This window comes from Melospiza georgiana, chromosome 15 (genome assembly GCF_028018845.1).
Source record: "Melospiza georgiana isolate bMelGeo1 chromosome 15, bMelGeo1.pri, whole genome shotgun sequence".
NCBI lineage: Eukaryota > Metazoa > Chordata > Aves > Passeriformes > Passerellidae > Melospiza > Melospiza georgiana.
The window spans coordinates 6,433,867-6,460,221 of NC_080444.1; the positions used below are offsets into that span (position 1 = coordinate 6,433,867).

At 58.6% G+C, this 26,355-nt stretch overlaps 2 protein-coding genes across 5 annotated transcripts; one reads left to right on the forward strand and one right to left on the reverse strand.

The window, feature by feature from the left end:
• Positions 1–144: 144 nt before the first annotated feature.
• LOC131090019 (cationic amino acid transporter 2-like) lies at positions 145–11,043 on the reverse strand. The gene is given in 16 exon segments (XM_058035091.1): positions 145–157; positions 230–387; positions 530–630; positions 879–987; positions 1,507–1,673; positions 1,983–2,125; positions 2,221–2,323; positions 2,642–2,778; positions 3,234–3,456; positions 3,834–3,970; positions 4,240–4,408; positions 4,665–4,820; positions 4,918–5,290; positions 9,558–9,968; positions 10,692–10,797; positions 11,006–11,043. Coding segments are annotated over 16 exon segments (2,544 nt in total).
• Positions 9,306–26,080, forward strand: ANXA6 (annexin A6). Of its 4 annotated transcripts, none has more exons than XM_058034840.1 (26): positions 9,306–9,324; positions 12,401–12,458; positions 14,965–15,049; positions 15,296–15,390; positions 15,548–15,661; positions 15,768–15,858; positions 15,971–16,050; positions 16,127–16,183; positions 16,331–16,424; positions 16,507–16,602; positions 16,849–16,907; positions 17,164–17,286; positions 17,467–17,525; positions 17,943–18,018; positions 18,914–18,995; positions 19,328–19,422; positions 19,823–19,936; positions 20,349–20,439; positions 20,825–20,904; positions 21,099–21,152; positions 22,957–22,974; positions 23,776–23,872; positions 24,174–24,269; positions 24,552–24,610; positions 25,325–25,447; positions 25,724–26,080. In XM_058034840.1, exons 2-26 carry the CDS (start codon positions 12,441–12,443, stop codon positions 25,781–25,783), a joined length of 2,016 nt encoding a protein of 671 aa, XP_057890823.1. In that variant the 5' UTR covers positions 9,306–9,324; positions 12,401–12,440; the 3' UTR covers positions 25,784–26,080. The 4 variants fall into 4 exon arrangements, with proteins under 4 accessions (XP_057890823.1, XP_057890822.1, XP_057890825.1 ...); XM_058034839.1 differs by lacking the exon at positions 9,306–9,324 and adding an exon at positions 9,768–9,875; XM_058034841.1 differs by lacking the exon at positions 9,306–9,324 and adding an exon at positions 10,293–10,311.
• Positions 26,081–26,355: the final 275 nt, after the last annotated feature.

Below are 26,355 nucleotides of genomic sequence, written 5' to 3' on the forward strand. Positions count from 1 at the left end.
GAGGAATAAATGAGTGCAGAAAAGGACTTGCACACTGTGAAGGGGGAAAGCCTGGATCAGGCAGTCATGGGGGGGATGAGAGCAGCTCAGGCTGGGTGCCCAGGTGAAATGGAGGGTCAGGGCAACACGAGAGGCCTGTCCACCTCATTGTGAGCAGCTGAAGGAACAGGGTGGGCAAGGGGCCTGTGGGGGGCTGCAGGGAAAGGTTTCGAAGGAAAAAAAAACCCACAAAAACACAGCCCAGTAACAACAGCAAAACTACTTGTGTGCTTTATCCTCTCCAAAGAGAACTCTGTGTGCAGGGGCTCGCTGTGAGGATTTGGGGTGCTCAGGGAGGTTCACCAGACTCGGGCAGCAGCTCCTGCAGCTCTGGCAGGGCTGGCCCCTCTGTGGGACAGGACCCACAGCCCAAGGGGCTTCCCTGGGCACAGGCACAGGGTGGAGGGAGCCAGGCACTCAGGAACTGGCCAGCCCCTCAGTGCCCTGGAGCAGATGGGCACAGGGCAGTCCCACGGGGCTCCAGGGCCACCTCCCTGGCTCTGCTTTGGGGCAGCTCCTGGGGACCTGTCCCTTCAGGCCAGGGGCTCTCAGTGCTGTGCCACATCCCATAGCCAAAGTAAATGAGGAAACCTGGGAAAGGGCACAATAGGGTGTGAATGGGCTGCTTCTCTTCCTTCCCCTCCCAGCCACCGAGCGCTGGCCCCCTCCTTAGGGCCACATTTCAGAGGACACGGTGCTCCCACCACTGCCGGACATCAAGGGTCAGCATCCCCTCCCTCCCCACCACTGCTCAGAGCAACACTGGTGCCTCAAACCACCAGCCCTCCACCCAGAGGGGCTGGAGGCAGCCCCGGGGCCTCGGCAGGGGCCGTGCTCACCCGCAGCCATCCAGAGCAGGTACCGCAGCCAGGGGGCCGCGCTGAGCCGGGCCAGCAGCACAGCGTTGGTGGAGATGCTGAGGAGAGGCAGGAAGGGCAGGCAGGGAACCTGCAGGGTAAATTCCACGGCTAAATGCAGCTCTTTGTTGCTCTGGCTGGTTGTCCACAGGCAAGGGGAAGCCCAGCCTGGCTGTGAGGCTCAGAGACCCAAGCTGGGGCTGCAGCCTGTGCTGGAGAGGGATGCTTGGGAGGGTGTTTTGGTTGACAGGTCCTGCACTGCAGGATTTGAGATGAGAGGCTTGTAAAAGTATGCCAAGGTGTTAGGGCCAGATATCTTTTTTACTGAAGAGCACCTCTGGTTCCTCAGCAGGCACTGGGCTCAGCTGGGAGATGCCCCTTCAGCCCATGGGGGGAAGAGCCCTCATGGTCCCTATGGAAAACCCCACAAGCCACATGCTGCCTCCAGCAGTGCCTTATTAATGTGGATGCAGCAAAGATGTGCCTGACCTGCAGCTGAGGGAACAGCCCCAAATGGAACCCTATCCCCACAGGGCTGCAGCACCTCCTGCTCCCTGTGCCCCAGCTACACCCTCCTGGGCACACCCTGAGGGTTGGGCTGGGTGCTCACCATGAAGGACGCCTTGTCCTGGCTCTGAGGCTGCCTCCAGATGAGAAGAGCTGCTGCCAGGATCCCCAGGAGAGGCAGGGCCAGGGCTGTGATGCACCAGGCACCCCCAGCCCGCAGGCAGGGCAGCCCAGCAGAGCTCACCCAGCCCAGGGCACAGGCCAGGGCAGCTGCAGAGGGAGCACAGTGTCAGGGCAGCTCCCCTGGGCTGTGCCATCCCTCTGCAGGGCTGCCATGGAGAACAAATGACAACCGGGGGACACTGCTGTGGCTTCTCATGGTGGGTTTGGCTTTTCTCTCCCTCTGGGAGGTTTCCTGAGGTCCCACTGGGCAGTGGGGTGAGGGCAGGAAGGAGCCATGCAGCCCCTGCATCTGCTGCTGGGTGGTTTCCACCAGGCCAGCCCTTGCTACAGCAGCGATGTCCCCCCTGGGTCCCCCAGGCCAGCTCCCTTAGAGCCCATCCATCATCCCAGACACACCTGCAGCTGTCAGAGCCCAGACCACCAGGGCAGAGGAGCGAGGGGTGGCATGGGGGGGTGGCTGCACCAGGTGGTTCCACCATGGCTGCACAGCTGGGACCTTCCCCACAGGAGGGTCCCGAGGGCCGGGGTCAGGCCGGTACCTGAGGAGCAGACACTGGGTGTCAGTGCACACAAACCTGCACCTGCCCTGTCCCAGAAGCTGGGTGAGCCCTGTCCCCTGTCCCAGCAGTCTCACCTGAGCAGCAGCACACAGGCAGCCACCATGGAGTAGGCCAGCAGTGTGCCAATGGACATGGTGTCAACCAGGGCTTTCAGGTCGAAGAGAAGGGCCAGGAGAGCTGGGGGGAGGAGAAGCCCTTTCAGCCTCTGAGCAGAGCTGGCAGTGCTGCTGTGCCCACCTCAGTCATACTCTCCTGACTCCCACTGCAACAGAACCTGGTGGTGCTTTGGTCACTAGCACAAAGCATCCCGTCACCTCCTGCCTGGCAGTGCAGAGAGGCTGGGACTCCATCAAGGCCAAATGGTCCTCACCCACCGTGAGGAGATCTGGCTCTGGGTGAAGAGACAAGGCTCAAACAGCTGCAGGCAAGCTAGAGGGAGGGAGGACACCCACCAAAGCCTGCTCACAGCTGAGGGTGACCCAAGCACTCACCCACCTGCCACTGCCCCCGACACCAGAGTTGCCACCACCGGGCACTGACGGCGACTGACTTTGGCCAGAGGCTGGAAGAGGAGCCCGTCCCGAGCCATTGCATACAGGATCCTTGGCATGGGGAACATGGAGCCCAGGAGGCTGCATGAGACAGGGGAGGACATGGGGAAGAAGAGGGGAGGAATGCAGGAGGTGCCATCCTGCCTTTTGCCCCTCCAAGGGAGCTCCCATTCATCTGTATGGCCCATAACCTTCTCAAGACCATCTAACAAGGTCATCACCTTCCTCACCATCAGATGAGGGACAGTGTCAGTGAAGAGATGTCTCCAGTCACCTGTGCATGCCAGAACACCCCAGCTCATCCTTGTGGACATGGTGCCACCTGGCCACTTCCTTCAGTGGCATGCCAAGGACTTTGGCTGCTCTCCCTGATCAGGAAGGGCCAGGGTGGGAACATCTTTGTGTGGAAGGGATTTTAACCAAGCAGGAAAGGCAAGGAGGAATTCAGGAGAGAGGGCTTGGGGATATCTCCCGGATGTGTTCAGCTCCAGTAGCTGCTCTGAAGCACAGAAATGCCATCAGAGGATGCCCCTCACCTGGTGGTCAGGGCACACAGTGACCCCACAGCCACAGCGTACTTGGCACTGCTCCAGCCAATGTACTCAAAAGCCACTGGCAGAGGGCTCGTGGTGTCCAGCAGGTAGTAGGGCATCATCAGGGTGAGGGCAGCAGACACCCCAAGGTAGGCCAGGAAGCAGATGAGGAGGGAGAGAATGATGCCCATGGGGATGGATCTCTGCGGGTCCCTCACTTCTTCCCCTGGGGAGAACAAGCTCAGCTGTAGGAACAGAGGCTCATTTAATGCGCATGGCAGGCTAAGAGCCCAGCACAGGCTGGAGAGCAGATCCCATATCCCCCCAAGAGAGGACACAGAGACCTTCTAGCAACGACCACTGGATGTTCTGGGCCCCAGGGATATTGGGATATTGGGATATTGGGATAGAGAATGTCTCTGCTCCAGGATTAGCCCAGACATTCCACGAGGACTCAGGAAAGGCAGGCGAGGGTGGCTGCAGCACAGAGCTGGGAATGTGCCCAATTCCCAGCCTCACACCAGCTCCCAGCACTGTGGGGACAGTCACTGCCAGCCCAGCCTGCAGGGAGGGTCCCACCAGCAGCACCCCCACCCCAGTTACCTGTGGTAGCAATGCAGTCAAATCCAACAAAGGCATAGAAACAGGCAGAGGCTCCAGCCAAGGTGCCAGTGAAGCCATAAGGCATGAAGCCTCCCACCCCAAAGGCACTGGTGATGTTGTCAGCCATGGACTGATTCCTGGGGAGGAGGAAGAAGAACCAGGCTGTGCAGGGGGGTCAGTGCAATGGGGACCCAGGATGGGGTCAAGTTGAACATCCAGCCCCCTGAACCCACAGCATCAACCCAGCAGGGCTTAGGATTTTTTCTCTTTGGCACATTGCCAACAGGGAGAAACAGAGAAAGTGATGTCTCCTGGGATAAAGTGATGTCTCCTGGCATGAAGCACTGGGGGTCTGACTCCCTACCCCACTCTGAAGGCAGCACAGGGAGAGTGAAGCCCCTCATACCCAGCCTCCTGGGCAGCTGCCTGTGGCAGGTCGTCCTCCCTGAGCCTCCAGTTGCTCATGTGGCCTTTGATGAAGCCACTCACTGTGACAAAGAGCAAGACGAGCACGTTGAGAGCTGTGAAGGCTTTGTTGACCATGGTGGACTCCTTCACTCCAAAGGAAAGAAGCGCTGGAGAATAAAAAATCAAAACTGGATGAGGTCCTGGATGACACCAGGGTAGACATTCCTGGGGAGGGTGGAAAAGGGGGGCAGTGGTAAATTCAGGACAACTTGCAGATTTCCCCAGATTCCCTTTCCATCCCCCATTCTTTGCTCAGGGAAATGGCAAAGCCATCAGAGGGGTCAGCCCCATCCTGAAGAGCCCACAGTGGGGTGAGGAGCTCATCCTACCTGATGGAGGGTGGCACAGGGGGAGGCATCCTACCTGCCAGCAGGACCACCAGGCCAGCAGCAAAGGCATCTGGGTGCTCTGCCAGCCCCATAGAGCTCATGGCTGCATGAGCACCCAAAAACCTCCCCATCCTCTTGCCGAGGAGCTGGTCAAAGGTAGCACTCCAGGCCCGGGCAACGCTGGCAGTACCTGGGGAGAGGGGATGGCTGTGTGATGAGGCGATGGCTCGAAGCACACCCAGCAAAGCCACCAACACATGGTGAGAAAGATCAGGAGGGCCTTGTACCGATGACATAGGACAGCAGCAGGTTCCATCCAGCCAGGAAGGCGCAGAGCTCCCCCACTGTCACGTAGCTGTACAGGTAGGCAGAGCCAGCCAGGGGCACTCGGGCCCCCAGCTCGGCGTAGCACAGCCCTGCCAGGGCAGACACCGCGGCTGCAATCAGGAAAGAGAGCACGATGCTCGGGCCAGAGCTGCTCTTGGCCACCTCCCCGGCCAGGACGTAGACCCCAGCCCCCAGCGTGCTGCCCACCCCCAGGGCCGCCAGGTCCAGGGCCGAGAGGCAGCGGCGCAGGCTGGAGCCCCCCGGGCCGGCCGGGACTCGCCTCCTGCGGGACAGCAGCCGGGGAACGGAGCGCAGCCGGCTCCAGCACGGCACCTGCAGGACGGGAGAGCAGCAGCGGTGAGGCCACTGCTGCCACACTGTTTGCTGCCACACTGCTTTTCTGTCCCACTGTTTGCTGCCCCACTGTTTGCTGCCACACTGTTCGCTGCCCCACTGCTTTACTGTCCCACTGTTTGCTGCCACTGTTTTTCTGTCCCACTGTTTGCTGCCACACTGTTTGCTGCCACACTGTTTGCTGCCACACTGCTTTTCTGTCCCACTGTTTGCTGCCACACTGTTTGCTGCCACACTGCTTTTCTGTCCCACTGTTTGCTGCCACACTGTTTGCTGCCACACTGTTTGCTGCCACACTGTTTGCTGCCACACTGCTTTTCTGTCCCACTGTTTGCTGCCACACTGTTTTGCAGAGATAAACAAAACTCCACAACTTTTGTGAAAGTTGTAAAGCTGGAATGTTTATTACAGCGCTGGACACACGCGGGAATCATTCCTTTAAAATGACACGTGTACTTCTGGGAACTAGAGGTCCCTTTTTATCCCCCTCTCAAATCCATATGCATACAATTCCACAATAGGTTCAGACAGATTCATTTTTACGAATTTCGCGTGGCATTTGCAGCTAGTTCTTCTTTATCAGAAAGAATTCCTAGGTCAGGTTGACCTGCTCTCACAACAGTCTCTGTCTCTCTTTATCACCTTCTGTCTCCCCCCCTTCATCTCTGTCTTTCACTGAAGCAGTGTCTCTGAGCTCAGGCTTTTGCAGTCAGACTACACTGCAAGCTACATACTTAAAGATGTACGTTCCACCTAAATCAAAATGGATTTCTACCCTGGAAAATTTCTACTCTGCCTCACCCACTGACCACCCTGATGTGACACAAACCCAGCCTCAGTGGTGGCCTTGCAGCTCCCACCATCTCCAGTGCTCCTGGACTAGCTGGGTGCTGCCTGCTCTCTGTCCCTGCCAGTAAAACAGCCCATTTGGGAGCAGATTTGGGGCTCAAGCAGCTGTGCTGCTCTCTCATCCCCAGTGACAAATGCAGCTATGCATGTCCAATTTGAGAGAGGGGACAAGGACAAGTATTTGACCCCCCTGCCAGCTCAGAAAGTCCTGTTGCTCCGGCAGCCTCCTCAGCAGGGACACACAGTCAGGATTATCCCAGCTTTGACAATGAAACTATTTGAAATACAGAACCCATGCCAAACAAGGAAGGATGGGAGATGCTCTGCTCCTGGAAATTGCCTTGAAGTGCACCAGGGAGGACCCACGTGCTCAGCTGGAGATGCTCCCCCAGCCCCTGTAACTGTGGGTCAATGGCACAGCTCTGGGGGAGACGGGATCCCCTGGGCCATCAACCCGTGCAGTAATGCTTTGGTTTCTGGGGGCACCAATGGGGATGCCAGCCTGGCAGAAACCCCAAATTGTGTGACATCTGTGCTTGGGGGAAGGTGTGCTTGGTATGCCATGCCTGGGATTTGTGTGCCTTCCCCCATCCCACACATCCTTTCCCAGAAGCTCCAGGACTGGAGAATCTGCTCCACATCCCACGGTGCTGCCAGGACCTCCGGGTCACCCCACAGCAAAGCAAAGCCGTGCCACACACTCCAAACGCCATCATCTGCTCCTTCCATGGGGGGACACCCCGGGCAGTGGCACATCCCTGGGGCACAGGGGACATGCGATCGATCCCTGCTGCGGCCTGGAACTGGAGGGGACAGGGACAGCCCTGCCCGCAGCCAGACCCGCAGAATGAGCCCTTCCTGGTGTCGCAGGGAGCTCCAATGCCCAGGACAATGCTGTGCCCTGGGGGTGCGGAGGAGCCGCCCCCAGCATCTCTCGCCCTCTCACAGCCCCAGTCCCGCCCAGGACACCAAGCCCCGGCGATTTTCCCCTCTCCTGCAAACAAAAGACTCACCGCAGCCATCCTTTGCTCCAGAGCGAGCTGCTGAGGACAGGCAGCACCAGGAATGCCCCCCCGAGGCTGTCCCCTTAAATCCCTTCTGGGAGCACCCTGGCCCTCCCCCTGCTGACCACCGCTCCGGGCTGCACAATGGCAAATCTATGCAGAAATATTTTTCCCACAACGCCTTCCAAATCATACACACAGCCTGCAATGCTAATAGGCTCAGAGGTATTATTGAGGGGGTTTAATTCACTTCTCCAAGCTCCCTGGGCAGGTAGAAAGGGGAACTCTTTCCCTCTGTCCCCGCTCCTTGCACCGGGACCCACATCTGAGTCTGTGAAGCTGCTTTTGGAGGAAATTCAGGCGGAGAGGACAGTAACAAGGCTGGGTTGGGGTTTAGGGGTGCACATTTCAGTCTGTGGAGCTGCTTTTGGAGGAAATTCAGGCAGAGAGGAGCAGTAACAAGGCTGGGTTGGGGTTTAGGGGTGCACATTTCAGTTTGTGGAGCTGCTTTTGGAGGAAATTCAGGCGGAGAGGAGCAGTAACAAGACTGGGTTGGGGTTTAGGGGTGCACATTTCAGTTTGTGGAGCTGCTTTTGGAGGAAATTCAGGCAGAGAGGAGCAGTAACAAGGCTGGGTTGGGGTTTAGGGGTGTGTGCTCCTACAGCTATGACTGAGCCCAGCAGCCCCTGGGGAACACAGAGGGAGGTGAAATGGATTGCAGCAGCAAGGCACAGGAGCACAGACCCAGCTCCATGGGATGTCTGCAGCAGAATGTCCAGCTGAAGCTCCCCAAAGCAAAATCCTGGGGCTGCTTGCACTTCCCTGGGATGTGGGCATTCCTGGGGTGCAGCTCACAGGGGCTGAGCAGAGGAGGGCAAGCAGGGCAGGGGTAAATCCAGGGCTGGCCTTAAATGAGGGCACAGGGCTGTGTGGGTGGGGGTCCCAGGTGAGGTCCCTGGGACCAGAAGGGCACATGAGTGTCCTTGGGCACCAGCACAGTTGCTCTGCACGGCTGCTTCTGGCAAGGAGAGGCCATGGAGGAGGTGATGGGGTGACCTGGTTGGTCATCAGCATCCTGGGAGAAGAAGACCAAGTCTGGGCTCTGAGGAGGTGTTTTGGTGTGAGGAGCTAACTTTAATTTTATTGTAGATAGCACTCAGACTGGGTCTGCTTACAGTATTTTGAGACAAAAAGCTCTCAGGCTGTGGCTCAGCCCATCCTCTGGCTTTCAGCTTGCAAGGAGCAGAGGAAGGGAGTGGGAGCCATGGAGGAGGAAAGCAAGGAAGGATCCAGAGCATCCAAAGCATAGAGGTACACTCTGTCCTGGCTCTGTGGGGCAGCCCCATATCCAGAGACCCTGTGAGCACCTCTGGGGCAGGGGGCTCAGCACACAAGCCAGGGAGAGCAGGGCTGTTGTCCCACACTGCAGCACAGCCTGAACAAAGCCATGCTTGTCTCCCACGCCATCTCACATGAGCGAGGTCTCCAGATACCAGTGCCAGCCCTGGGGAACATTGCTCTGAGGGGAAAACAGGGCAGGAAGGAGCAGCCAGGGCTGGGAGGCCGTGAGGGTCTCACGCTGCCAGGGGAGCACAGCCCTGTGGCTGCATGCCAGCCATCCTGGGGGCTGTGCTGCCCCACACAGGCAGGGCTGAGCAGCTCAGCCGCCTTGAGAGACACCCAGGCCAGTGGGTACCACCAGGGCTGGGATGCCTGAAAGGTTACACACCAGCAGCCTTCAGCATTTCCAGGAGTCCTTTGGGGTTTTCTGCTCTGGCTGGTGTGACACAGCACCGCCCGTGGCTCCTGGGAAGCCCCGTCAGCTCCTCCAGCCCTGCCACTGGCTGGGTGGTGGCAAAGAAGGTTAAACGTGGGTGAGGCGGGGAAGGAAACGGCCTCAGGGCAGTGCAGGCAGCGGTACAGCCTGCCAGGAGCATCCTGGAGAGCCTCAGCCTGCATCTCATCCCTGTCTGCAGCACGGGAAGAGAAGACTGGGGGCAAAGCCAGCTCATCACTCCAGCCCGTGTCCTGTCCTGTGGGCGCTCATTGCAGAGCCTTGGTCAGCACCTCCCTCCTGAAACGGGTGCTGGGGGACCAAGGTCAGGCCGTTTGTCCCTCCTCAGACTCCTGCAGAGAGTCAGGGACGGACATTTCCCAGCGGTGAGCAGGGAAGGGGGGTGATTTGGGATGATTTGGGGTGATTTGGTGCGGGACGAGCTGGCTGGCTGGCGGCAGGGCCGGGAGGCACTGGGGTACCCCGCGCCTGGCAGGAAACCACAGCTGGGGGGACAGGAGGGTGACATTTCCTTGCGCTGAAATGCAATCAGCGGCATTGCCCGGCAGTGTGCGTGTGGCACCGAGCCACCGCTGCTGGCACAGCGCCCCGCACACACCAGCGGGGCTCTGTGCCAGGAGACCCCCATTCCCCACAGCAGGGCGACCTTGCGGGTGGCACCGGGCGCCGCCGCCCCGCGGGTGATTTTGCGGGTGATTTTGCGGGTGATTTTGCGGGGGTGACATTGCGCGCCGCGGGCTGAGCTCTGGCACGGCACCGGCGGTGGGATGTGGCCGTGGCAGGCGGGGACAGGGGGCGGTGACGCTGTGGCCGTGAGGAAACAGCTGCTGGCCAAGGACGAGCGCTCGGCCCCGCGCACAGCCCGAGCGCGGCCGCGGCTCCTGCGAGCGCCCCCGGCGAGAGCTCCGCGCTGCCGGTCAGTGCCCGCCCGGGCCGGGGCACCGCGGCTGCGGGGCGGGGGTGCGGGGCGGGGTGCCCGGCCGGGCCGGACACTTTTTACCGCAATGGCCTGGGGGGAGGAAAGTCGTGGAAAGCCTTGGCTGGGCTGGGCGGTGAGCTGCGCGAGGGGAGGCTCCATCCAAGGGGTGGCTGTAGGGGGAATCCCTGGGGTTTTTATATTTATGAAAAATCTTTCCTTCCTGACAAACCGCGGGGGCTGCGCTGCCGGTGCTGCTTTCTGAGGTGGGGGCTGCGGGCCCCGCTGGGTGTGTCCCGGCCGGGATGCGCCTCAGTCCGTCCCGGCTTTGGTGCTGCGGCGGCTGCGGAACCGCCCATCCCTCCTGCCCTCCTTCCAGCGGGGTCCAGGCTGGGGAGGGTTCCCCCCGCTTTGGTACCCACCAAGCTGTGCACAGGTAAAGGCAACCCACAGCAGCCCCGGGGCCCGGAGCTCCTCAAGGCCTGGAGGCTTTTGGCAGTGGGGTGGGGCAGGGCATTTTGGGGAAGCCCTGTCGGGAGGATGGTCCGGTATTTCTAACCCGGGGGAGCTCCCTTTGCTCCGGGACAGGGGGTGGCGGGGCGCTGGGTGTTGTGGCTCTGTGCTGGGGGAGACCCCCAAGCCAGTCGGGCTCTTGGGGTGCAGCCCTGAGCTCACAGCTCTGGGGGGGCTTTGGGGAGCCTGGAGGGGTGCACTGCTGGCAAAACAAGCTTCCACAGAGGCTGTGTGCATCACTCGGGACTTCCCACGGGATCCCCATCACCCACGTCTCGGTTGTTGGGTGGGGGGCAGGTGTACCCCCATGCTGCCCGATGGACGGGCTGTGTTTGTGCGGGGATTTTCCCGGGGCTGCTCTCCCGGGATCCGCGGAGGTGTCACCAGCAGCGGGGACAGGGACGGGACACTACAAGGACAGGTCGGGGACTGGGTGTGGTCGGCGATTCCCCGGCGCTGCCGAGATGAGCTGGGTGTTCTCAGCCCCGCTGCCACATGCATGGAGTGAGGGAGCGGGGCTGTGCCATGCTGGGATGTCCCCATGCCCAGGAGGTTTCACAGGCTCCAGAGGGGCATTACCAGGCTGCTTGTGCGGGGTGGGACCCCTTGGCACCCACCCAGCATCGGCGCTGCGGCCCCACGGCCTGCGGGACATGCGGGGCTGTCCCCGGCCCGCACCACGGGAAGGGGCGAGGCTCGCACCCTCCCCGGCTGGAGGCGAAAGGGGAGGTGAAAGCAGCTCCGCGTTTCTGCAAAACTCCCTGCCCTCAAGCACGGAGCCTGTGGGTGCTTTTGGGAGCTCCCTGTGCCCAGGCAGGGACACCCAGCTGCACAGATGGTGGCAGGGCTGGGTCTCCCCTTGCAGGGATGTGCAGCCAAGGCATGGGAAGTTCATGGGATTTCTCCTGCCCGCTCCATGGCATGAAACCGAACTCCTGTGGGTCAGAAATCCCCCGGGGTGGCCCTGCTCTGCTCTGCTCTGCATTTTTCTGCGACGTGTCTCAGAGGGAGGGTGAAGGAGCCAGGCGGGGCCTCAGCTGACGCTCAGCGGTTCATTCATGGCCGGGCTCCATTTTCCAGCTGGTTTTTTCCCTCTACCAGCTTCTTCTGGAGCAAATGGCGCTGCTGGGGGACTTTCTCTGGGAGGGTGAGAGAGCCCACACCGCAGTGGGTTGCAGTTATAAATGGTGCTGGTGTTAGAAAACAACCTGCGAGTTACCCTGGAAACCCAGCTGTGTTTCCTGGTCTCCAAGGATGTGTGGGACTGGTGGTGGCCTTGATGGCTGCACAGAAACTCAGATAACAGCTCTGGGGATGTTGTGGGGGCTGCCCAGCAACATGAGACAAGGAAATGTCCCCAGCAGCTGCTGAAGCTGGGATGGCCCCAGGGCTTGGGGCTGCAGGGGAGCAGGAGGGACATTGAGGGGTGCAGGGAGAAGCCCAGCCCTGCAGAGGATGCTCGGCCTGTTTCCACGTATTCAGCACATTTTTCTCCTCTGGTTTCTCTTGGTACTGACAGGAAACTGTGCAGGCTCTGCTCTGCCCCTGGCCTGTGGGGTGCCCTCAGTGCCAGATACCAAAGGCTCAGTAACCACGGGGTGGCTGTGCAAAGCCAGCAAAGCCCCTCTTCCTGATCCATCCTGCAGCACCTGGTAGTGCTCTCCCCTCTTCCTGATCCATCCTGCAGCACCTGGCAGTGCTCTCCCCTTTCCCCGATCCATCCTGCAGCACCTGGCAGTGCTCTCCCCTCTCCCTGATCCATCCTGCAGCACCTGGCAGTGCTCTCTCCCCTTTCCCTGATCCATCCTGCAGCACCTGGCAGTGCTCTCCCCTTTCCCCGATCCATCCTGCAGCACCTGGCAGTGCTCTCCCCTTTCCCTGATCCATCCTGCAGCACCTGGCAGTGCTCTCCCATGGGCACCACCCCCAGGAGAGAGCAAACCCTCCCTTGACTCACCCAGCCTGCAGAGAGGGGCCTTAGCTCACACTGACCTCTCTGTTCCCTTCCACAGCTCCTCCCTGCCCTCACGCCAGTGATTCCAGCTCTGAACCATGGCACCCCAAGGAAAGGTAAGGGTGACCTCCCCAGGGCAGGGCTGGGCCCAGGGCAGCCCCCAGGGCTGGGGCAGTGTCTCCAGCAGCAGCAGCAGGGATGGGGTGACGTGCATGGACGCCGTGCTGCCCAGAGCCTGTTTACATTCCTGCCTCTCCAGCCAGTGCTGTCTGGATGTGATGCAGATGGGGGAAGTGCTGGGCTGGGGAGCAGGGACAGCAAGGAGCAAAAATCCTTTTGGGACCACGGTGGGATGGGGAGGAGAAGCAGGGCCGTGGGAAGGGGATGAGAAGAGATGTTGCACTGGGGATTTGGGCATTTGATGGAGAAAACTCCTGCCTGAGCACGCTGCAAGGCATGCAGCCCTGTTTGGGCCTTTCCCCTCTCCCAGCCTGGATTATTTCCCACTCCAGGCTGGTGCAGCGTGGCAGCTGTGTGAGCAGGTGCTCCCCTGCAGCCAGGAAAACATCTCGGTGTGGGTGGAAGCCCTGCCTGGATGGGCAGGCGTGGCTGGCTCGGGGCAGCCTGCCTGCTGCCAGGGGAGGAGTCCAGCCCAGAGCCTCCTTGTGCTCTGCTGGGGCCAGGCTCTGCTTCCCATCCCCTGGAGAAATCCAGCAATTGTTCCCTCCCGCCTTACTACCCAAAGCCTCCTGCCCAGCTAAGGCAGTGCTCTGGGTGGGGAAACTGAGGCACAATGCAGCATTTTCCTGCAGCAGCCCAGGACCCCGAGCAGCCATGGGGTGGGAGAGAGCAAAGCCACGCTGGGAATTTCGCTTCCACCCTCCTGGCCCCAGTGTGGCTTATTTTTAGCTGGGAGGTCCCGGACAGGCCAGGATGACTCAGAGGCTGGAGGAGGGGAGGCAGGAGGCCCCTGGCAGCTGAAACAGCACGGAAAGGGGGAAGGGGCTATGAGGAGTATGGGTGAGCAGGATGCTGTTTCCATCCCAGCTGATGTTCCCACACTTGCCTGGGGCTCATCCCACACAGAATGCAGGGAGTGTGGGGTGATGCAGAGCACTGAGCTCCTGCCTCAGTTTCCCTTGCTCCAGCAAGGCAGGCAGCTCATGCTTTGATGGCTCAGCAGGCAGGAACACAGCCCTGCTCTTCCTCTCCATTTAACCAAAGCCAATATCTTGACTTCCCAATACCCCCCAGCCACCCTTGTCCACTCCTGCTGCCTCCAGGCACCTCCTTTGCCTTGCAATTTATTTCCATGCCTGTAAGGCATGTGTGTGGGAGCAGCTTGTGCCAAGCCAGGAGGGTCTGGGAGCTGCTGGGAAGTGGGGCTAAATGCAGCTCTCCTGATGAATCACCTGCAATACGATCTGTCCCGTGCCTGCCTGGTTCCCTGGAAGGGCAGCATCTCCTCTTGGGGACACCAGTGCCAGCAGCTCCTCCCAGAAGGGCCTGTGGGATGTGCCCAGCTTCTCTCTGGAGAGCAGGAGGAGAGAGGCTGGTTTGTTTGTGAAGGTGCTGGGGGGATGTGCAGCAGAGCTGCTGTGACATTGAGATGGGAGCCAGGAGAGCTGCCCTGAGTCCATCTCCTTGGGCTCATTCCTGGAGGCACTTCCTGGGTCAGGGACAGTGATGCCCATCTTCTCTGAGGATATGCTGGCTTTAGATGTCCATGCTGGCAGCAGGCCTGGGCCTTTGTGCAGCTCCTGAGATCTTCAGGAAGCCGTGCAGCAGATCCTGAGCAGATGAGCCCAGGGAGGTGCACAGACCCAGCAGAGCCAAGGAAGGATGCTCAGTTTCCCTGAGTGCTGACACAGCTGACAGCCCCAGCTCAGCTCCCTCCTGTTTGTCAGCATGACAGCTAAAGAAATGCTGCTGCTCAGTTCTCCCCACTCTGTGCCTCTGGTGGGGATGTATCCAGTTCCTCATGTGGGGCCAGGATGGTTTCACCTCTGCTTTCACCCAGGGTAGTGCTGATCTCATTCAGGCTCCTGTGGGGTGAATTCCCTGAACAAAGCTGACCTGGGAAGGGGGATTTTAGTCCCTCCTTTTTCCTGAGCTCTCTGGAGGTGTCATTCCTGGGCAGTCTGGAAGTGGCTGAAGAGCAGATAGAAGTGGCTGATATCAACCCCCAGGATCCCTCAGGCTCTCAGGAAAGCCTTTCCCAGTACCCAGGATCTCTGCTCCAGCCCCTTGGATCAGCCTGGGCCCCATGGCAGTGCATGCTGGAGCAGGACACGCTGTTGGCAGCTCTGGTGCTTCCCAGAGTTTTCCATTTAGCAGCCCATTTGTGCCTGTAATTTTGTCTCATCCTCAGCATCCAAAGTGGTTCCTTGCTTGCAACAGGCAGTGGAAAATTAATTCCCTCTGTAGGGAGAGTAAACAGGAAAGGGAACAACTGCAGAGGAAAACAATTGTTTATGTCTGAGCTTGAGCTTTGCCTTGGGCAACCTGAGCCATAAAGGATCTGACCTCAGTCCTGCTCAGCTTCAATTTCTCCTTCCCCCATCCCACTGAGGCTGCTCCTTCCTCTTGTACCTTCTCCCTCCTTTCCCTCCTTTCCCACAGGTCTACAGGGGCTCAGTGAAGGATTTCCAGGGCTTTGATGCCAACCAGGATGCAGAGGCCTTGTACAATGCCATGAAGGGATTTGGTATGGATGCTCCTCAGACTGTCCCAGGGCTACCCCTGGTGTCCCTTTTTCCTTGGTGTCCCTTTTTCCCTGGTTGACCCTTGCATGGCTGGGTGTCCTGCATCCCTTCCCCTCTCAGCTGACTGACTCTCCTGGTTTCCTCTCCTCCCTGGAGTCAGCTTGGCTCTGCTTGTCCTCCCAGCCCCAGCTCCAGAGCAGCTCTGGGCACAGCAGGCTGGCTGTGGTGACTCCTGGCTCTCCCCACAGGCAGTGACAAGGAGGCCATCCTCGACCTCATCACCTCCAGGAGCAACAAGCAGCGGGTGGAGATCTGCCAGGCCTACAAGTCCCTCTATGGGAAGGTAAGGCCGGGAACACTCCCTGGCCCTTGGCCCCACTGCAAACACAAATGCCAGGGCTGCCACCCCCCAGCCCATGCAGGGACCCACCCCTCCCTGGAGCCACTCAGAGATGCTGTGGAGCAGAGGATCCCCCAGCTCCTTTCTCCCCCTCCTCCAGGACCTGATTGCAGACCTGAAGTACGAGCTGACGGGCAAGTTTGAGCGGCTGATCGTGAGCCTGATGCGGCCCCCAGCCTATGGAGATGCCAAAGAGATCAAAGATGCCATCTCGGTGAGGAAGGGGTGGGCACCCTCCCAGGGGTGGGCACGCTGCCCAGGGCCCCTCTGAGGGCACCCCAGCCAGCCCAGGGCTCATGGGGCTGTGTCTGTGCCCGCAGGGCGTCGGCACAGATGAGAAGTGCCTCATTGAGATCCTGGCCTCCCGCACCAACCAGGAGATCCATGACCTGGTGGCTGCCTACAAAGATGGTGAGGGCTGAGAAGGGGAAGGGGCTGCCCTGTGTCCCCTTGGGCCACAAAAAGGGCAGAAGTGAAGGGATCCAGGGCTCCAGGCCTGACCTCTTCCTTCCTCTTCCACCAGCCTATGGGAGAGACCTGGAAGCTGACATAGTTGGAGACACATCCGGCCACTTCAAGAAGATGCTTGTTGTTCTGCTTCAGGTATGTCCATCTGTCCAGCATCTGCAGGTGGTGGGTGCCTGTACCCTGCAGGGCTGAGCCCATCTCTCTCCCACAGGGTGCCAGGGAAGAGGACGATGTGGTGAGCGAGGACTTGGTGGAGCAGGATGCCAAGGTGAGCCTTGGTGGGTCGCTCTGATGGGTGGTATCTGGGCAGGGATGGGGCTGGTGCACTGGGACATCTGGATTTAGGCTGCAAAAGGTGGGTGGGTGCCAAAGGAGCACCCTGAGTCAGGCTGTGCCACCTTCCCCATCCCACCAGGACCTGCTGGAAGCTGGGGAGCTGAAATGGGGCACAGATGAGGCCCAGTTCATCTTCATCCTTGGCCGGAGGAGCAGGCAGCATCTCCGCCTGGGTGAGCATCACCTGCGAGCTCAGGGTGGGCCTGAAGGTGCCTTGGCAGCTTCTCCAGGCATCTCCTTGCTCTCATCCCACAGTCTTTGATGAATATCTGAAGATTGCTGGGAAGCCCATTGAGAGGAGCATCCGGGGGGAGCTCTCTGGTGACTTTGAGAAGCTGATGTTGGCCGTGGGTAAGCCAGCCCCACATGGGGATCCTGCAGAAACACAGCACTACCCTTCCTGGGCTGGGAGGGCTCAGCACAGGGTCAGCGGGGTCAGGGCTGTGGCTGTACCTGGTATCTGGGAGCTCAGGGAGGCTCCTTCAGGATGGGTGGGGATGCTGGATGTGGTTCCCATGGGGTGTGGGTGCTCAGAGGTTGGGGGCACTGGTGAAGCTGGCTGCTGGCATCCCTCACCACACCTCAATTTCCCTGCAGTGAAGTGCATCAGGAGCAAAGCAGAGTATTTTGCTGAAAGGCTCTACAAGGCCATGAAGGTGAGTGTATTTCCCCTTATCTACAGGTCCCCAGCATTGCAGGCTCCCCTTGCCATGGGGTGCTGCTGGAGAGCAGGGTGACACAGGTCCATGAAGGCAGGACTTAGGTGACCTGGGGTCTCTGCCCTTCCCTCCAAAGGAGTTATTCCTTCAGAGCCAGGGCTGGGTAGAAATCAGATAGAGGGGTCCAACATGTGATGGGCTGAGCAGAGTTGCTCGGCCATCCCAGGCTTGATGTGGGGCTGGTCCATTGCAGGGTCTGGGCACCAGGGACAACACTCTGATCCGCATCATGGTGTCGCGCAGCGAGATCGACATGCTGGACATCCGGGAGGTGTTCAGGACCAAGTATGAGAAATCTCTCTACAACATGATAAAGGTAAGTGCTGGGGGTCCCTGCTCACCCTCCAAGCAGCTGCTGCTGCTGCCTCCCTCATGATGCCAGCACCCCAGGGAGGGCTGGGCTGGGTTCAGGGAGACCCCGCTCCATGAGCCCATCCCATGGCACTACCTTGTTTTTACCTGCTGCATGGTCCTCTGTCTCCATCTGCTTTTCCAGGAGGACACGTCTGGGGAGTACAAGAAGGCTCTGCTGAAGCTGTGTGGAGGGGATGATGAGTAAGACCACCTGTCACCCCCCTTTGTCCCTCTTTGTTCCCTTGGTGCTGGGTACAACATCTGGGTCAGAGCTTGGTGGAGCACCTGGACCAGCAGCACCCACAGTGACTGTGGTTTGGTACAGGGGCCCTGTGGCCCCTGTGAATGGCCAGCCACAACGTCATGGTCCCTTTTTGGCACATGGGAGCCCTGCAGAGCCTCCCTGGAGGGAGGATGCTCTGGTGGGGGAGGTTGGGATTCACCACACATTTCCTCCCATTCCCACCCATCCAGCCCCACAGCAAGCACCTGGTTCCTGCCCCTGTGCCCAGTGGATACAAAACACCCCTCGTGGAGGAGCAGGACAGGGTGAGGGGGGCTGCTGGCAGGTGCAGGCCCCCATGGCTCACTGTCCCCTGTCCTTGCCCTCCGTTGCAGTGCTGCAGGTGAGTTCTTCCCCGAGGCGGCGCAGGTGGCCTATCGGATGTGGGAGCTTAGTGCGGTCAAAGTAGAGGTCAGCACCCACCCCTGCACCCCTGTGTGCTGCCTGCCAGCTTGGGAACCCCTGGCTGCTCCTCTCTGCCATGGGGCACAGCCAGCCCCACTCCTCTGCTCTGACTCTCGCTCCCCAGCTTCTCTCGGTGCCATTTCTGGTTTTGGGGTACGAGGTTGGCAGGATGGAACCATGGCAGGGCTGGCTGCCCCCCGAGGGCTCCACTAACCCCCTCCTCTCTCTGAGGCCTTCCTCCCTTGGGGCAGTGGGTCCTGCATGTCTCTGCAATGCATCACATGCAGCCCTGGCTCCAGTGCCCACCAAAGAACTCCTGCCCCCTGGGGCAGCCCAGAGCTGGCCAGGGCATGGCTCCATATGGGGAGTGGCAACCTGCATGCAGCTGAAACTCCCACAAAAGGGTGCTCTGGGATGTGCAGAAAATACGCCCTGGGCCCTACATGAACACTCTGAGGATGGAGATGTGTTTGGAGCATAGGGACACAGGAGGATAGAACTGTAGGGCAGGAGTGGGCAACCTTTTAGTGACTCCTCCTCTGTCTCTCAGTGACATGGCCAGCCCAGGCTGAGATGTTCCAGGCTAGGGCAGGCAGGTGTAACACTGGGTAGGACACTGAGGCTCCAGGGACTGTCTGTTACTGTCCTCTTCCTGCACTCTGCTGGTCTGGCTATGGTTTGCCCCTTAATGGAAGGGGTGACAGTGGTGGGGAGATCCTCACTGATCCCCAGGTGCTTGCACTAACACAGAACCTGCTTTGGCCTCAGCTTGCTGGGCGGCACCTTCCCTCCTCTCCATCTCTCCTTCTCTCCTTCTCTCCATCTCTCCATCCCTTCATCCCTTCCTCCCTCCCTCCCTCTCATCCTGAGGGTGACCATGGCCCCCTCTCTGCACCCACAGCTGCGAGGAACCGTGCAGCCTGCAGGAGACTTCAACGATGATGGTGATGCACAGGTGCTGAGGAAGGCCATGAAGGGCCTGGGTAAGTGGGGACCGTGACTTTGGGCCCTTCCTGCTGCTCCTCAGCAGCTCCTGGGGCACAGAATCCACACAGGGCTGCATGGACGCCCCAGGGGGAATAGAGACTGTGGGAGTTCTCCCTTTCCTGTCTACCCAGTTTGCGGGGCTGGTGACGTGTCCATGATCAGGGGTGACACAGTGACACAGTGTGGCTCTGCTGTCAGTGACACAGTGTGGCTCTGCTGTCAGTGACACGGTGTGGCTCTGCTGCCAGTGACACGGTGTGGCTCTGCTGCCAGTGACACGGTGTGGCTCTGCTGTCAGTGACACGGTGTGGCTCTGCTGTCCTTGCAGGCACGGATGAAGGAGCCATCATAGAGGTGGTGACCAAGAGGAGCAACGCACAGAGGCAACAGATCATAAAGGCTTACAAGGCTCATTATGGCAGGGTACTGCAGCCTCCATCCCACCCTGCTTCCTCCTGCCCACATCCTGCCCCCTCCCACAGGGAGATCAGCCCCTCCCTGGAAGGAATCCTGCCCAGGGAGCAGTGGGCAGCTGGGGCACACCCACATGCCCTGGCATGGCTCCCCCAAGGAAAACAGTTGTCACAGCAGCCCAAGCGAGGGTGTCCCTTCCCCTTCCCTTGTCCCATCCCCAGCCCTGCACAGAGAACTCCAGAGCCAGAATCTCCCCAGAGCCACCCAAATATGTGACTTCAAACTGCCCCAAGGGTTTTCACACGTCTCCAATCCCTCACCTCTCCTCCCCTTTTTTTCTCTCATGTTGCCTCAACTGGTCCATCCCTGCAGAAGCAGCTGGGGACTGACCCCTCAAATGCTTTTGCAGGACCTGTTGGCAGACCTGAAGTCTGAGCTGTCGGGCAGCTTGGCCAAGCTGATCCTCGGGCTGATGCTGACACCAGCTCAGTACGATGCCAAGCAGCTGAGGAAGGCTGTGGAGGTAATTGTCAAACTGCTGGTGGGCCAGAGTTGTCAATGCCCACAGCTTCACGTGCCCCAGGGTCTCTCTCTTATGGAGAAGAAAATATCAGCATGGGAACAAAGACCTGGTTTGCACTCAAGACTTGCATGCCTCTTTGCAGCCCAGCATGCTCAGCCAGCTGGCAGCTACTGGAGAGCCAGGGCAGGGGCAAACCAGTGACATGCACTGGTATCCACCAGTCACACCAGCTGGTACCCCACCAGCAGTGTACTTGCACTTTTCCACGTTGATTCCTACCAGCCCATTTGCTGGGCATAGACTTTTGCCACATGGTTTCTGGACCCTTCCTTGCCTGGCACTGCAGGGCAGTGCCATCCTGTCTCCATTTGGTGTTGGCACCTGCAGCACCCACCATGGCTCTCTCTTCCAGGGGGCTGGCACAGATGAGAGCGTCCTCATCGAAATCATGGCCACGCGGAACAACCAGGAGATCAGGGCTATCAACGAGGCCTATCAGGAAGGTAGGGCACAGGTGGGACAGGGGAGCTCCCAGGTGCTGGGCACAGAGCACCCTGTGCAAGGTCCTTCCAGAGCCCAGGCAAAGTTTTGTCTCTGGGTTGGGTCTGTGGCTTGGTCCTCGCCTTTCTCCATCTCATGGTGACATGCCCCAGCTCTGCCATCAATGTCTCCTTCCCTGAGAGCTTTCACAATGATCCTATTTCCTCCAGAGTACCTAGAGAAGAGCTGTGCTTATGCTCAGGGCATTAGAGCTGCTGGGGTGATCCCTTCTTCCCTGGGTTTGAGTTCAGCATCTGCTTAGCCCTGCTTCCCATGGAGATCATGGGGACAACAGGCACTGGTGGGTGGGAATCTGAGCTGCAGGGCTCAGCCATCCCTTCTCCACAGCCTACCACAAGAGCCTGGAAGATGACCTGAGCTCTGACACATCGGGGCATTTCAAGAGGATTCTCGTCTCCCTGGCTCTGGTAAGAGCAGCTCTCACTGGGAATTCTCCTCTCCCTGCCACAGGCAGTGCTGGGGGTCTGGAAGGAGTGGCTGGAGGGACACAGCATCCCTGCCTGGCTGGGCAGTGCTGCTGGACTGTCTGCCACCCCCTCACGTGGGGCTCTCCCAGGAGATGTCCCCTCTCCATCTCCATGATTTTTGTGTCCAACCACAGGGCAACCGCGACGAAGGACCAGAGAACCTCACCCAGGCACACGAAGATGCCAAGGTAAGACCCATACTGGCAGTGCTCTCATGGGCTTTGCATTAAAAAAAAAGGAGAGGATGTTGCATGCCCTGGTCTGGAACTGACATTCTCAGGGAAGCAAATTCTGCTGGGCCAGGTGTCTGTGAACTGCAGGGGGAGATGCCAGGTGAAACGACACCCTTGGAAGCAAAGCTCCCATGCCCGATTCCTGAAGCTCTGCTGCTCCAAGCATGGGGAGAGCAGCCCCAGGGAGTTCCCCACCTGTAGGCTGCAGAGCTGCCACTCTGTGGTTCAGTAACACACACTGATGCTGAAATTTGAGTTTCAAACACAGCTTTGGGTTGGTCTGCAGGAGCCACCCACCTCTGTGTGTTGTGCAGGGGGCAGCCCTGACACACTGGGGTGCTCCACACCTCTCCTGGGTTGTGGTGAGACACCTGGAGGGGGGAGGCTGAGCAGCCAGAAGCAGTGCAGGGAGGTGTAGGGACCATTCCCTGGCTGAGCTCCTGGTCCCAGGAGACCTGTGACCCACGGGCTGTGTCCCCTGAGTCCCTGCTCCTCAGGGCTGCATCTTTTCTCTAAGGGGCTGGGAAGATCTGTGCAGGGTCCAACCTGAGATCTTGCTTGGCTGTGCTGTGCCAGCACTGCATGTTCCAACGCACAGGAGAGCAGCACAGCATTCCCAGCAGGGCTGCCACCAGCAGAGGGAGTGGATGCTGTGCTGCCTGTGTCCCTATCCATGCACTGCCTGCACCCTGCCACACTCTCTGCCTGTGTCCCTGTCTGTGCACTGCTTGCACCCTGTCACACTCTGCCTGTACTTCTGCCCTGGCACTGCCTGCACCCTGCCAAGCTCTCTGCCTGTACTTCTGCCCTGGCACTGCCTGCACCCTGCCACCCTCTCTGCCTGTACTTCTGCTCCAAAGGAGACTACCTAAAAACAGAGGCCAGACAAAATTAAGGGAATAAAAAGCAGTTATGTTTATTGAAGGGCCTTCAGGTACGTTTTGGGGCTACACCCAAAGTGGGTGACAGGTCAAAGGTTTTCATACTTTTATAAGTTTGCTCCATTTGCATATTAGGGGTTAATAGTCCAATTACAGCTTTAGGTAATGAAGTCATTTACCCCAAGTTTGCTCCCCCTCAGCTCCCTTTTGTTTACATTTCTTGGGGCCTGAGACAATAAGGTGTCCTTGATTCCCAGGCCTAGAGAGGAATTGTTTTGTCTGACTAAAATGGGAAAGCAGCAGATAATGGAGTTTAACTCTATATGGAGTTTAGAGTTATACACTAAGGCACTGCAGGATTACAAATACGTGAAAAACACAAAAGCTAAAAATCCTAAGGTATCACTGCCCATTCACTGCCTGCACCCCTGCTGCATGTTCTGCTGCTCACCTCCCCCTGCTGCACAGAGAGAGCCAGGGATGACATGCACAAGGACAAGCCAGCCAGGTGGCACCTGACCTGGCACCACACTTGTGTTCTGTCAGCACAGCTGCCCTTCCCCTCATCCCAATGGCAGAGGTGGGCTGGTGGAAGCCAGCCTAAAGCCAGGCAAGGATGCTCCAAGAGGAGCAACAGGCTGGCACCCAAGCTCCAGGGTTGGGGGATTCACTTTGTTTGGCAAAGACCACCCTCCCAAGGTCCTGGTGTAGAGGCCAAACTGGAGGAGGACACAGGTCCTGCTCATGGGGAAGCAGGAGACCTGGGGACAGGTAGTTTGAAGGGATTTTGCTAGACTTCCCTTGCTCTGTCAGGCAGTTATAAAAGTTGAGCAGCACCTTCTGACCCTGTTGTCTTCCTGTCTCTCTCTCTCCACCAGGTTGTTGCTGAGACCCTGGTGAGTGCCTGCCTTTTGCTCCTCACCCTTCTGCACGTTTGAAGGGATGCTGCAGCCCTGGGGTGCAGGGCTGGGGCTGGGAATTGCAGCCCCACAAGCCAGGCCTTTCTGATCCCATGGGCTGTGCTCACTGGCTTGGGACTCCTGCATCAGGATAGAGGACAAGGGGACAGATGGGACCTGCAATGAGGGCACTTCCCTGCAGTGTGGGGCAGGAGAGGGAGAAAGGCACCTGCCCTGCCCCTGGGGACCAAGCCTGCCTGCTGCCTGCATGTGGGACTTGTGTTCCAGGCAGTGTGGGACTCAGGGCTGCCTTCCCTGGCTCCCCAAAAGTGGGCATTGGGGATGGGGTGACTTTCTCCTGCAATGGCCTAATGGATGAGATGAGCACAGCCTCCCACTGATGCCCCCAGAGGAATGGCAGCCATTTCATTCATGGGCAGCACTGCTGTGGCCCAGGGTGGCTTCTGTATCTGGCAGCCCTGAATTTCCTCTTCAGGTGGTGTTGGTCACCCCTGAAACATCCTCCACAAAGGATAAAAAAAGTCTTAACCATGAGCATTGCAGAGCTTTTTCCATAAAAACTGGAACACATCTTTTCTTAGAGATAATCTCTGAGTATGCAGCTTCACATCCATGCAGAGGAAATGCCTTTTTTAGCAGGAAAAATCCTCAGCTATTTTCCTGCTCATAATCTCTTTACAAAAGGGTTTCCAGTCAGGATTTGGCTGTCCCAGGAAGAGCTTTTTGACAGCTCTTTGCTTTTTGACAGCTCCATGTTCACTCTTTGTTCTCTCCCAGAAACTTGCTGATGTGTCCAGCAATGACTCCAGCGACTCCCTGGAGACCCGATTCCTCAGCATCCTCTGCACCCGCAGCTACCCCCACCTCCGCAGAGGTAGGATCACACTTCTCCATCAGCTGCAACACCAGTGCTTGGAATTGGGCTGGGTGGGAGATGGGGAGATGGGAGTCCCCTCAAGGCTGAGGGTGAGCCCTGTCTCCCCAGCTGTGGTGGGCATGAGGCAGTGGGAAGAGATGGTATGGCCTGGCACTTGAGGTGGCCTGTTGAAGTCACCCAAGCCTGCTCTGGTCCCGCCTGGTCCAGAAGTCTCCAGAGCTGAGGCTCCAGTCTCTGGGGTGCCCAGGGCTGGGCTGGAGCAGCTCAGCAGTGACCCCTTCCTCTCCCCCATGGCCAGTGTTCCAGGAGTTCATCAAGATGACCAACCACGACGTGGAGCACGCCATCAAGAAGCGGATGTCGGGAGATGTCCGTGACGCCTTCGTGGCCATCGGTCAGTGCTGCCTCTGCACAGGGCTCAGAGGGCAGGCAGCCCCTCCAGCTGGCACTGCCAAGGCAGGGGGGCACCAGATTCCTGCTGGGAATCTCCATGCTGGGCCATGGAGACTCCACTGGGGCATGGGGTTGGGGCACTTATGGGGTCCCTAGAGAGGGTCAGGCCTGCACCCTTGTACCAAGGAGGGCTTGTGGCTGAGACAGTGGTGCCACAGCTCCTTGCTGTGCTGTGTCCCCTGGGTGCCATGAACCCTCTTTCTGTCCCCTCTGTGTGTCGCAGTCCGGAGTGTGAAGAACAAGCCAGCTTTCTTTGCTGACAAGCTCTACAAGTCCATGAAGGTGAGGACAGACCCTCCTGGGGCTGGGCTGGGCTCCTTTAGGACTGTGCTTTAACCCCCTGGAAGGGATGGGGTTTGTCTTCTGGCTGTCCCTGAGGGAGTAGGGAGGGCTTGGGCTCAAACCAACATCTGGGAGTATCAGGAGATGTGTCAGGCTGATGTATTGCTGGAAGCAAGTCCAGCATATGTGCAAGGAGAGATCACAGAACAGTTAGGGCTGGAAGGGACCTTTAAAGGTTTCATCTAGTCCAATTCCCTGCAATAAGCAGGGAAGTCTTCAAGACTATTTAAGGCCCCATCCAACCTGGTGGTGAATGTTTCCATAGAGGGGAGATCCACCATCTTTCTGGGAAACTTGTGCCAGTTTCACCACTCTCACTATAAAAAATTTCTTCCTTGTAACTAGTCTGAATCTTGCCTTTTAACTTAAAACCATTACCCCTTTTCTTATCACCACATTCACTGCTAAAAAGTTTGTCCCCATCTTTCTAAAGCCCCTTTTAAGTATTAAAAGATTGCAATAAGGTCTCTCCAGAGCATTCTCATCCTCAGGCTGAACAACCCCAGTTCCCTCAGCCTTTCCTCACAGGAGAGGTGTTCCAGACTCATTTTTGTGGCCTTCCTGTGGGCCACAGCTTGGACTGTGCTGGAGATGCCAGGAGCACCTGTGAGCCCCAGTCCCTGCAGGGCTCTTTGTTGAAGCTCTCCCTTGCAGGGTGCCGGCACAGATGAGAGGACCCTGACCCGGATCATGATTTCTCGGAGTGAGATTGACCTGTTCAACATCCGGGGCGAGTTCATAGACCTGTTTGACAAATCACTGCACCACATGATTGAGGTGAGGGGACAGGGACATCCCTTCCTGGCACATCACCTTGTCTGGCTGAGCTCTGGCCCTGAGCCATGAGCGGCACAAGGGCTGAGCATCACCTGGGCAGGGGGAACCTGCACCCAGCAGCCCCAGAGTTGGCTGGTCTGGGTCTAGAGAGGATGTGCTGGCATCTTCCACTGCTGCAGGGATGCCTGCAGGGTGTCCAGGACATGGAGCTGTGCCCAGCACCTGGAACCAGGCTTGCCCAGGGCTGGTTCTCTGACACAGCTCTCCCTCTTGCAGAAGGACACCTCCGGCGACTACCGCAAGGCTCTGCTGGCCCTGTGTGGTGGGGAGGACTAGGTGGCACCTGGGGCCCTTTGTGTCTGAGCCAGCACACAGCCACTGCCTTGATGTCACCGCAGCTTCAGGGGCTTCAGGGGACACTCAGTCCCCTCCGGAGAACAGCTCACTTTGCGCTGGAAAGCAGCACCACATTGCAAGCGGGGGAGTCTCGGGGAGGGGAGCAGAGGGGTCTGGGTAGGGAGATTGTCTGTCTTGAAGCAAAGTAATTCATACCTGAACATGCCACTAAACCAAAGAATTTACCCAGATGGAAAAGACAATTTAAAATCTGATAAATAAAACCTCACTGTTGCTGACCCTGGGGCGAGAGCAGTTGACTTACTGGGGCAGGTTTGGGTGGGACTGGGAAGCCCTGGTGTCTCCTTGCTCCCGTAGGCAAACTCGGGTAAGAGCCCAGCCCCAGCTCCAGGGAGGGCCCTGAAGACACCACAAAACCTCTCTGAGCAACGCTTCTGCTGAGACAGGGGCTGAAAATGCATGTGGGGCTGGCAGCAGTGCAGGGACTTCACCAAGGGCTTCACTTCATGCCTCTGAAAATCCCCAGCAGGGTTCATGCCGTTGTGTGGATG